This window comes from Myxocyprinus asiaticus, chromosome 12 (assembly GCF_019703515.2).
Source record: "Myxocyprinus asiaticus isolate MX2 ecotype Aquarium Trade chromosome 12, UBuf_Myxa_2, whole genome shotgun sequence".
NCBI lineage: Eukaryota > Metazoa > Chordata > Actinopteri > Cypriniformes > Catostomidae > Myxocyprinus > Myxocyprinus asiaticus.
Genome location: NC_059355.1, coordinates 42,566,713 through 42,579,162, shown reverse-complemented (window position 1 = coordinate 42,579,162; position 12,450 = coordinate 42,566,713). Strand labels below are relative to the sequence as shown.

Here is a 12,450-nt window from a genome sequence, read left to right as displayed (position 1 = left end):
CAAATTGCTGAATACAGCAAAACAAATTTGTGATAATTAATACCCTGAGTATTAATAATGAGCGGACATGGCGGTCCGTAAATTGTACAAGCAAAAACCTTGAAACACAAGAATAACACACTATAATATTCTATCTCTGCCCAGACGTAAACCTCTTACTTGAATCGCATGAGGACACAGGTAGAATGTGTTTTCCTCCGTCCTTTAACTCTGACCTGGTTCCTTGAGGCTCGGGTGATGACAGGAGGCCGTTTCCTCGCTCTGTCGGCGGGCGGTACGGCTGTTGATTCTCGGCGGGCTGGCAGAGAACTCAGAAATGTTGACTTGATTGAAGATGGAAGAGAAATCTTTAATCTCTTCACTTCTGTAGGCAAATGGATGAAGATGCGAATTGCTCGGCGGTCTCATTCGGATCCGTTAGAGTGTTCGGTTGAACACAGAGTAATCTCAACTTGTCCAGCGAGATGGAGATTGTATGGCCACAGTTTCAAGTCAGACGTTACTTCCTTGTGCCAAGAGGTTGCACAAGAGAGCAGCGAAGAGCTGCGTCCACACGCTGCAAACAAAGTCGCTGGAAGCAACTCACGAAAGCATTTCAGAGGTATTTCAACTCCTGATGATGTCATGGTTTGAGGTGACGTTCTGTTGTGTGCCTCATCCAATAGCAGTTGAGAGTTCGATCCTTTAGTGAGCAAGGCTTCATGGATTTGTAGTCTGTTTTGGACTCCCTTTGTTTGATTTTGGTGATGACAAGAACGACACCATCCCCACAGTCAAGCATGGAGGTGGGTCAGTCCTGTTATGGGGGTGTTTTGCAGCTGCAGGAAAGGGCTGTCCTGACTATGTGACTGACACAATGGATTCTTTCAGGTATCAAGCCATTTTGGCATGAAAAATGTGATGCCTTCAGTGTGTAAATTGAAGCTTGGTGATCACTGGACTTTCCAGCAAGACAGTAACACAAAGGATACATCCAAGTTTTCCAAAATCTGGTTCAGGGATAGGCCGTGGAATGTCCTTAAATGGCCCTTTCAGTCCATCATTAAAATCCCATTGCAAACCTTTGTTGGGATTTCAAGGAAGCAGTGGCAGCACAGAAACCAAAGAATGTCAATGAGCTGGAAGCTTTTGCTCATGAGAAATGTGTAAAAATTCTACTAGAGAGGTGTCCGAAGCCTGAAACATTTATTTGCTGTTATTAAGGATAAAGGATGCTCCACAAATTTGGGGGTTGAATATTTTTGACATGACATTTGTGGAGAGAATTAGTTATTTTTTCTTTTAAAATTTGGGTAAACTGAACTCTTTGTTTTCAAAATCACTCAAATTTGTATTAAAAACTTACTTTGACTGTTTACTGAGGTTTTAGTTGATGTGTTTTAATTCACATCACCAGAATGTATTGCTGGTCAGGGGGGGTTGAATAATTTTGATTGCAACTGTACATAACAACCACAGCCAGAGTTAAATTCCATCCATTAGTATATCTTCAAAAGTCAGTACTAAGTATATATGGCAGATTTAAGCAAACAGAATTGTTACATGGAATCAGTATTGGAACCAGATTCATTCAATTCTAAATCAAACTGCTAATTGCAATGCATCAACACCTCCTTTGATATCAATATTAACATGCCTGAAGCCAGGGGGGCTTTATACATTGTGCTATAGATCTGATATCAAACATTCAAATGGTGCTACTTAGTTTCAAACTGTTAATGTGCAATTTATGCTCTATGTCTTTTACAATGTTTTGTAAAAGTAGTACTATCCTCTCAAGTTTAAAGATGTGTTTGCACATTATCAGGGCAACAGTAATTTGTACAGCGATGGTTCTGAAGTACTGCTGTCCTTTGCAAATCATCTTGCAATTCAGGTTTTGCATATGTTGAGTCTGGTGATGCATGCAAACAAGATCACAGAGGATAATGTGATGTTGCCAGTAACAGTGTGTTACAACCTTGCCAAAGAAAATAAGGATCAATATCTAGGTCAGTTGATCAAGCTCATAGCAACATTATTTTAAGCTTAATTCCTAATGGAGCCTGTAAGGAGAAGCGGTTTGCTCTTGGGTGAGTTGTAAATATGATCAATAACAGTATGAGTCTGGTTTACATCAGAAAAATGATATGTTGATTTGAGAGATGATCGTTCACAGTGTCTTGCGCTGGCAGGACATAGTTACATTGCAATTGAAAAGTTGGACTTTGTGAGACCGTTATCCAATTGAAAGTATAACCTTACTGACATATTGTCTGTTTTATTATAGGATAAAAAAAAAATAAAAAAAATAAAGAATTTTGTTGAATTCGTTATTAATTTTAATTGTTGTTGAGGTCACAATGAAAAAACGACTTAAAGGAATGTTCTGGGTTCAATACAAGTTAAGCTCAATTGACAGCATTTGTCGCATAATGTTGATTACCAGAAAAATGTATTTCGACTCGTCCCTACTCTTCTTAAAAAAGTGTTAGAGTGAGGCACTTACAATGGAAGTGAATGGGGACAATGAAAGTGAATGTGGAAAACACAGAAATGTGAACCTTATAATTTTATGAAAGCACTTACATTAATTCTTTCGTAAAAACTTGTGTAAATTGTCATTTTTACAGTCATTTTAGGGTTTGTTGACATTACATCGTCATGGTAACAAAGTTGTAAAATTGGCTATAACTTTACACTGAAAAGGTTAGTAAGTGATTTTATCACACTAAAAACATGTTTACACACATATCCTTTCTTGTGGCTATAGTTTTGAAACAATGAATATTTTATAGTTTGTGGATTGGCCACATTCACTTCCATTGTAAGTGCCTCACTGTAACCCAGATTTTAGCTTTTTTTTAAAGAAAAGGAGGGATGAGTCAAAATAGATTTTTATGGTAATCAATATTATGCCACAAATGCTGTCGATTTACCTTAACTTGTATTGAACCCTGAACATTCCTTTAATTGTATTTCTGTTTTGCAATATGTTGTTTTATTGAGTAAAGTATTACTAATTTTGTAATAGCTAACAATTATAATTTGGTAAGACTTCAGGTTTAAGTGTTTCTTAGGATTAGGTAATGTATGCAGCATATTTCTTTAGGCTATATTTTAATGACATGTACATTTTTAATGATACTTGACTATTTCTGTGCAAGGTCATTGTGTAAAGGTCAGTTCGGGCTGAAAGCAGCTCTGTGTATCACAGTTCAATGGAAAAAGTGCACCCTCATAGATTTTCATGGTAGCCGAATAATTATATAAACCTACATATGCAATTGGAGCCTACACAATGACTGTAGTTCTGTTAACCTTTTATTAACCTTTTATTGTAGATTTACAAATCTGTTCAATTAGACTTTTTGCAGATGCTTTTATGATTAAAATATATAACAAAGTTTATATGAAACAGATACTTGCAAGCCTAGTCATATGTATGCCTCATGCAGCTCCATGTCCCAAAATTCAACTCGATTGTGACATTAAATCGGATTTTGCTTCGCCAACCCCACACAGTGTTAGTGTATGATGGAAGAGACAGCTTTAAAAAACAAACAAAAACAAAACAAAAAACAAAAACAAAGGTGTGTTTTTACATTTTAAACATGTTGACAGTTGAAATTTGATAGGAGTTTAAAATCTAGAACATTCTATTGGCTCATTTCAACATTCCATCAGTGTAAATCTATAGTTTTTAGTTTTTAATTTTAGTTTGATGGATGTTGCTTGAAAGCTCTAAGACGAGTTCCAGTCAGAAATCTTGGTCTTGGTTTAGGCAGTTTGTAAAAACCCTAAATCATGTCTGTTGAATTATTGCTAAAAGCTTAAAGGTGTATTTATATTTGAATATTTTGACAGTTGTAGTTTGAAATCACGAACATTATATTTCCAACTCTTGGCTCATATAAAGGGGTAGTTCAACCAAAAATTACAATTCTCTCATCATTTACTCACCCTCATGCCATCCCAGATGTGTATGACTTTCTTTCCTTAGCAGAACACAAACAAAGATTTTTTTTAGAAAACATATCTCAGCTCTGCAGGTCCATACAATGCAAATGAATGGTTATCAAATCGTTGTAGCTCCAAAAATCCCATAAAGCAAACATTGAAGTAATCCACATGACTCCAAAAATTTAATTTTGATCTGTTTCTCACCCACACCTATTATATTGCTTCTGAAGGTATGGATTTAACCACTGGAGTCAAATTAATTACTTCTATGTTTCCTTTATGTGATTTTCGGGGCTACAAAAGTCTGATTACCATTCACTTGTATTGCATGAACCTACAGAGCTGAGATATTCTTCCAAAAATCTTCATTTGTGTTCTGCTGAAGAAATAAAGTCATACACATCTGGGATGATAAGGATGAGTAAATTATGAGAGAATGGTAATTTTTGGGTGAACTATCACTTTAACATTTGAAGGACGAAAATGTACCTGACTACCATTAAGAGAAGAATTGTGTCAATTTTAACTACCTTATACTATTAGATTAAAGGACTATTGGTGCCATTATAGCCTTGCATGACATCTTAAATCCTACATCTTAAAAAATATTAATATAAAATACACTAAATATTTATATTAAGATGCAATTATTTTATGGTAGGAATTTCTAATCAGAGGTAAAATGCTGAAATATGCGTTTTGCATAAATGTTCCATCCCTGCATTCCATTCCATTGCTTTGACAAGGACACAGTTACCTCACAATTGGCAAGTACCTGTGAATCATTAAAATGGCTTCCACATTTTCTGGATGAAAAATGTAGCCTTACAGTTAAGGGATCTTTAATCAGGTTGTGAATATGAAGAATAGCCTCAAGGATGAGATACTTGAGCATGATGTGACCAAAGACGAAAATATTATATGAATACAATGCCTTAACAGAAAATACACTGCTCAGCAGAACAGAATCTTGATATTAACAACAGGCCTAATACATCACGTTCTTATATTTATTTCGAAGACACCATTTGGGGGGAAAAGAAAGGATTTTAAATTCAAGGTTCCTGAGAACCTTTGGATTTGGTATTAGAGGCAACATTGATTGATATGCACAGTACAATACATCAAATCTTGTAGTGAATAAAACAGTTGCATACTGCAAGAACACCTCTCTTTACAGCATTCAGAATGCAAAATAGGAATCTTGAGTTATGTTTCCTGTAATACAAATTTTATTTTCATTGTGAGGCACAAACTGCATCAACTAAACAATGAAGATGAGGAAAGACTTTTAGTATTGTTTGCTGAATCATGTTCCAATTAACTTTAATGGTGAAACTATGAATGCTTCATATCAATTAGATAATATTAATTGGGTATAATATTAGGTATAAAAGACTGTGTTGAGAATTTGCGACATTTCATAAACTAATTCCTAAAGACACAAATATTAAGCATGGCTCATTGTTTAGTGGATACCATTAAAAGGATTAAAGTTTCAGAATTATCACCATTCATGCAACTGTTGCACTGATCACAGGTTTGTGACTGAATGTAATAATTTAACAGTAGAGTGGTGTGTCATTAAGGCAACTACATAACAGAGATTATCTCATTTGCACACTTCACTGTTTTCAGATAACTGACTAGCATGGTTTAGAAGATATTCAGCTGTCATTCTATGTGCAACAGGGGTGACAACACTGAAGGACTGTCTCATAAGCCGTACTTTGACATCTGAAAGACCGACTGATATTAAACCAGATGAGTAGTGCAATGCAAGAAGCTTACTTGACTTCTGGCAAATTAATAGTGATATCAAAGCAGGTGTTTCAACTGGCATATTATGCCACTGACAGAAAAATAAATAAATAATATGTCAGTTAGCTACTGCGTTGAACTGCTTTGCCTTTGATATCATGTGGAACTGTATTAAATTTTACAATGGCTTTGAGCACATATCTTACTAAATAACCTCACAGGCTAAATAACCTCCCAAAAACCTCTTACTAAAGACACCATGAAATCAAATCAGAGTTTTATTGCTTTTAGTGCACGTCTGTTAGATGTAAGGCCACATCAACATGCTAGTCTACTCCTTAACCCTCTGGGGTCTGAGGGTGTTTTGGGTCCTGGAGAAGTTTTGACATGCCTTGACATTTGTGCTTTTTTCAGTTGCTTAAAAACATATTAATGGTTAAAGTCTGATAACACTGTATTTAGCACAAACTGGGCTACAATAATATATGAGCAACATGTATGTACATGTTTGTATTTTTTAGAAAATAATGTTTATGTGTGGTTTTTGAAAAAACACAAATTTTAAGTCACTGAAATAAGGCCATATAACACATAATAAACATTTGTTCACAAAACTTTTGAGAACTGGATCGTGTAGCCTAGAGTTTTTGCTACAAAATGATGTGAAAACCATCCTTATCACTCATTCATACAAAACAATATAGTCATTTAACTTTTGTAAGACACTTTTAGTGTTAGAAAGGCCATATGTGAGGAGGCGTAGATGATCATGAATATTGATGTGATTCACACCTGAGGAGACAAAGACCACTTCCCTGAGAGAGAATGAATGTGAGAAGACTTAATGATTGAATGTATTTTTTGTAGCTTATTCACAAAATCAAGTTTAAGTTAAAAGAAGTAATCTGTCTATACATTTTCTTTACATAAAGACTTTACTTATAAACTTTAGACCTACACTACCTTTTAAAAGTTTTAGATCAGTAAGATTTTTTAATGTTTTTAAAAGAAGTCTCTTCTGCTCACCAAGGCTGCATTTATTTGATCCAAAATACAGCAAAAACAGTGATAATGTGAAATATTTTTACAATTTAAAATAACTGTTTTCTATTTGAATATATTGCAAAATGCAGTTTATTCCTGTGATCAAAGCTGAATTTTCAGCATCATTAAAGCAGTCTTCAGTGTCACATGATCCTTCAGAAATCATTCTAATATGCTGATTTGCTGCTCAAGAATGTGCTGCTTTTATATCATATTACATATCATATTTATATCATACAGCATACAATTTAAATACCTGCTTTAGCTGAAACAACATTTAAATGTAACTAAAACTTGCCTATTAGGACATATTTCAAATTTCAATACTCTGAATACTGGCTGGCAAGTCTGGAAATAGTCCAACTAGTAAAATATGTACATGTTTATATAAAATAGCATGTCAACTAATGTACGTAAAACTAAATGACTTACTCATCTGAAATTGTATCCTCGGCTGGATCAAGTCGCTCTTCAAAATGCAAACATTCATCGGAGTCCCGCTCTTCTGAGGAAAATGTGAACTCTTCGTCATTATACAGGGCCATCTGAAGAGCTTCCTCACCTGTGTAGCTTGCCATCTTCCAAACACGCTGGAAAGCTGATGATGAACTTGATGCTTTTTAAGGCATTGTTGGGGGCATTTACCATTTGCATAGATCGCCTCAGCACATTACTGTATGAATAGCGTGCTCTGCGCGTGGGTGTGATCACATTAGCAATAATTAGTGGAGCCAGGAGAAAATTTACATCTCTTTAGTTTCACACAGTTGTTTTATTTAAAAGTAGACATTTTAAGCTTTCTTTAGGCATATATTTCATGTTTGTCTGATAAGTATTCGCTGAGTTTCAGTTCATTTTTGTGACGTGTTTCAGGAAGATGCTCGCGGAGACAGAGACGGATGAAAGCGCACACTGTTTATTTTCTTTATTTTACAAAAGCACAAGGTTTTGTTGTTATTGTGAGTGTACACAAATAAAAGTAGACCCTTTATAGTTTCTAATGATGTCTTACACTTATCTGTATGCCCAAAATGATGGAGTATTTTAAGTTGTTTCCGCTGTTATGAGGAAAAAATCCAGCAGGACGTGCCGGTGCGTCCGTCGACCCCTGAGGGTTAAAGTCATCAAAGTAAAATTTTAGCAGATGTGCACATTTAAATGTAAGTCTTTCTCAGAATACAGAGGTTGTCAAGGCATTTAATGGGGTCTTTAGAGGTGTAATTCACCCAATATATATACACTATATTGCCAAAAGTATTCGCTCATCTGCCTTTAGATGCATATGAACTTAAGTGACATCCCATTCTTAATCCATAGGGTTTAATATGACGTCGGCCCACCCTTTGCAGCTATAACAGCTTCAACTCTTCTGGGAAGGCTTTCCACAAGGTTTAGGAGTGTGTTTATGGGAATTTTTGACCATTCTTCCAGAAGCGCATTTGTGAGGTCAGACACTGATGTTGGAACGAGAAGGCCTGGCTCGCAGTCTTCACTCTAATTCATCCCAAAGGTGCTCTATCGGGTTGAGGTCAGGACTCTGTGCAGGCCAGTCAAGTTCTTCCACACCAAACTCGCTCATCCATGTCTTTATGGACCTTGCTTTGTGCACTGGTGTGCAGTCATGTTGGAACAGGAAAGGGCCATCCCCAAACTGTTCCCACAAAGTTGGGAGCATGGAATTGTCCAAAATCTCTTGGTATGCTGAAGCATTCAGAGTTCCTTTCACTGGAACTAAGGGGCCAAGCCCAGCTCCTGAAAAACAACCCCACACCATAATCCCCCCTCCAACAAACTTCACAGTTGGCACAATGCAGTCAGACAAGTACCGTTCTCCTGGCAACCGCCAAACCCAGACTCATCCATCAGATTGCCAGATGGAGAAGCGTGATTCATCACTCCAGAGAACGCGTCTCTACTGCTCTAGAGTCCAGTGGCGGCGTGCTTTACACCACTGCATCCGACGCTTTGCATTGCACTTGGTGATGTATGGTTTGGATGCAGCTGCTCGGCCATGGAAACCCATTCCATGAAGCTCTCTATGCACTGTTCTTGAGCTAATCTGAAGGCCACATGAACTTTGGAGGTCTGTAGCGATTGACTCTGCAGAAAGTTGGCGACCTCTGCGCACTATGCGCCTCAGCATCCGCTGACCCCGCTCTGTCATTTTATGTGGCCTACCACTTCGTGGCTGAGTTGCTGTCATTCCCAATCGCTTCCACTTTGTTATAGTACCACTGACAGTTGACTGTGGAATATTTAGTAGCGAGGAAATTTCACGACTGGACTTGTTGCACAGGTGGCATCCTATCACAGTACCACGCTGGAATTCACTGAGCTCCTGAGAGCGGCCCATTCTTTCACAAATGTTTGTAGAAGCAGTATGCATGCCTAGGTGCTTCATTTTATACACCTGTGGCCATGGAAGTGATTGGAACACCTGAATTCAATTATTTGGATGGGTGAGCGAATACTTTTGGCAATATAGTGTATATATATATATACTTATCATCTGTTCACTTTTCAAAATCAAATGACTCTTTCTTCCATGTAACACAAAAGGGGATATTATGCAGAATGTGATGCTGTAGGTGCTCTTTTCCATACAGTGAAAGTGAATTAGGACTGTGGCTATTAAGCTCAAAAAAAGGTCAGAAAAGCAGTCCATACAACTGAAAATCTTGCTTTAAAACCTTGCTTTACTGTACAGCCGTCACCTTTGAATTTCATTGAATGGAAAAGAGCAGCTTCTGCATTCTGTTGAATAAATCCTTTTGTGTTCTACGGAAGAACGAAAGTCATATGGATTTTAAACAAAATGAAATTGAATAGATGACAGAATATTAATTACTGGTGAACAAATTCAAGATGAAGGATTCTAATAATAAATCAGGCATCATAGTTAACTGCTATGTGACTCAAATGATCTATTTTTGTCATCCTCTCTTATCTCTCCCAGGACTCAGCCCTAAACAAACGTACATCAGCTACAGCAACCATGCAATCTAGGTAAATGATAAAAGGCCACTACCAAATCCCAGAAGTGACCCCTGGAAGACAGCATTTCAAGATAAATCACTCACGTTAGCCAGCTGGAAGTGAGATACCGGCCGGATGGTTTGAAGACCCTACAGACATGTTTCCATTTATGAAGCTTATATAAAGCCACATAGGGAGCACCTGGGGAGGCCATGACAGTTGAGACGGTTGTGTTGAAATGACGGTCTGTCACCCAATTCCATTACAGCTTGCTCTATCTACTCCAGATGTCATTGTTAAAGTGAAACACACTAATTAAGGAACACATGTCAGTGTCTGCTGTTTCATTGATGCTAACACTATGTGGTGGCTAAAAAAAAAAAAAAAAAAGATAAAAAAAATAATTTATAGATTTTTCTTTTGTTTTCTCTTTGGTGATGGCAACAGCAAAGACAGTGATCATTGTTTACAGATGTTGAGCATGCTGGTTTTGACATCCTGTGCTGTGTTGTTTTTTCTTTCTTTTTTCTTTTCTTAAAAAAATAAATAAAAATACCCTTCTGGAATGCTGTTGAAATATTTTGCTGTATTGTTACCTCACCATGGGCCTTGTGAAACTGTTAAAAATGTACTCTTTGGAGTAATGTTTGCTTGTGCATAAGTACACACTTTTGAGAAACTCAAATTTGCCCTGTTGTCGAATTGTTCTATTGCTGTCACAGTCACCTCTGCGTTGCCAAAATCCAAAATCACAATTTAGAAATGGCACAGTGTCAACTCAGAAAGAGACCCCGGGAAGGCTTGAGATACTGTATTGGAATCTACATCCACCGGATCCGGAAAGAGCAAGTTTCATTTGGCGAGTAAGTTACACATATAAGAATACAGCTATAACCATTTTAAGCATCAACAATCTCCAGTTGAATACTATAGTTCCAAGATGCTTTGGAGAGAGTAGATGAGGGGATAAAGTTTTCATAACAAGAAATGTCAGGTGATAAGAGAGAGACGAGCTGTTTGTCTCTTTTAGATGTTTGTGAAATTAGGATTCAGTTCTTATGATTTCAGTTTGTTTTTGCACTGTTTGTGCTGCAGAATAAAAATGTCTATGTTGACCGTGATAAATGGCAACTTAATGTGTGTTCCTGATTGCTAATGTTTGCGTTTCAATCTAAAAAAAAAGTAAAAAAAAAAAAAAGTCAGAAACAGTGCCTGAATCAAAGTATTTGTAAAATAAGACATATGAGGTATGTGAAGCATGTTCATTTTTATACATAAATAATTTCTAATAAAGAAATTTTTCAAAACTTGTGTTTTCTGAGAAAAATAATATCTCTGCAATGCACTTTTATATAATTGAAGAAATTTAATATAGAAAAAAGGTAGCTTTAAGTGTGTAAGTTTTTTTTTTAAATTATTATTATTTTATAATGCTTTCAAATCAAAACTACAAACCTAAGGCAGTCTGTTTAAAAACAGAGAAATTCCATTTGTAGTTACCTTCAAACAGTGATTCTCAACTGGTGGGCTGCAAACCAAAGATGGGTCGCAGGTTTTTTCTGGGTTGCGAAAAGCAGGAAAATAACAATGTTGAATGCAATTTATAGACTGCAACTAAATATGAAATTGTGAATTATTAGGATAGCAAAATAAGCTTTTAAGCTTTCAAAAGGGACAAAAAAGGTTTTCCATATCTTTTGTTGATGACGTCAAAGGTTGTGCATTCAGTGAAATTATTTACAGTATTTTAACTAAATCTCATTTGTCACTTGGCAAGAATGGAGGGCCAAATTACAAAAAAAAAAAAAAAAAAAAAATAAATAGGTAAATAAATAATATAAATAATGTACTATATAATTATTCCCAATAATGTGAAGTAATGTACATCATTTCAATGCAAATCAATATTTCATGTTCATGTATTTATTTATTTGGTTAGTAGCCATGTAATAATGCGGGATAATGTACAGTCAGCCGTTTGTTATCGCAAAATAAACACCTACAGGGTGATCAGTACCCCAACGTAAAGTGGACATTTTGAATGTTTAAAACCAGCTGACTGTACATTTTGAAAATTAAATACTGCATGAAAACTACTTTAACAATGTGGTAATACACTACAGTATTTATTTATTTTTTCATCAAAAACACAAAAGGACTATTTTCATGTGTAAATGAAAAAGTAATTCTCTTTTGTGCATTTGAAAATGGCATTTTCTCGTTAGAATTTTCTACAAAAAGACATGTAGTTCTGTAGATAAGGAGACAACCACACAAGCACACAGTGTAAATTAAAAGAAATATCATTTGTGGGAGATATATATAATTTTTTATAAAAGTGAGCCATCTATCATAATGTGCTTTCAGAGAGCCCATTATTATGTGTGAGATGTATCTGCCATCAGTTGCAACAGCACAGTGGAAGACAGGTGCTATAAAGAAAAGTGCCAGTCCTTTGACTCTGTGATGTATAAAGGCATCGTTACCAGACATAAACTATGGCCCATGTTAGGCTTATTTAGGTCTGTCTAGAATACAGGACATAAAACAGGGACTTGGAATGCTACTCCATCTCTCTGTCAAAGCTGACAGTGCTTAGAAACTGATGACACAGAACTTACACTGAAGGGTGGATCACGATACTGTGCAAAGGAGGTCAAGTACTCTGAGATCAATACATTGTGGGTGTATAATATGGCAGTTTATTTGTTCAAGAAGTTTGTTATA

At 36.1% G+C, this 12,450-nt stretch overlaps 1 protein-coding gene across 2 annotated transcripts in view; it reads left to right on the top strand.

Annotated features, from left to right (window-relative positions):
* LOC127449425 (metabotropic glutamate receptor 4-like) overlaps positions 1–10,992 on the top strand; it is a 339,323-nt gene extending 328,331 nt beyond the window's left edge. For both annotated transcript variants that reach the window (XM_051712836.1, XM_051712837.1), the window contains one exon: positions 9,704–10,992. In XM_051712836.1, coding sequence (XP_051568796.1) covers positions 9,704–9,753 — 50 coding nt within the window. In that variant the 3' untranslated portion in view covers positions 9,754–10,992. The remainder of the gene's footprint in view (positions 1–9,703) is intronic.
* The last annotated feature ends 1,458 nt before the right edge of the window (positions 10,993–12,450 follow it).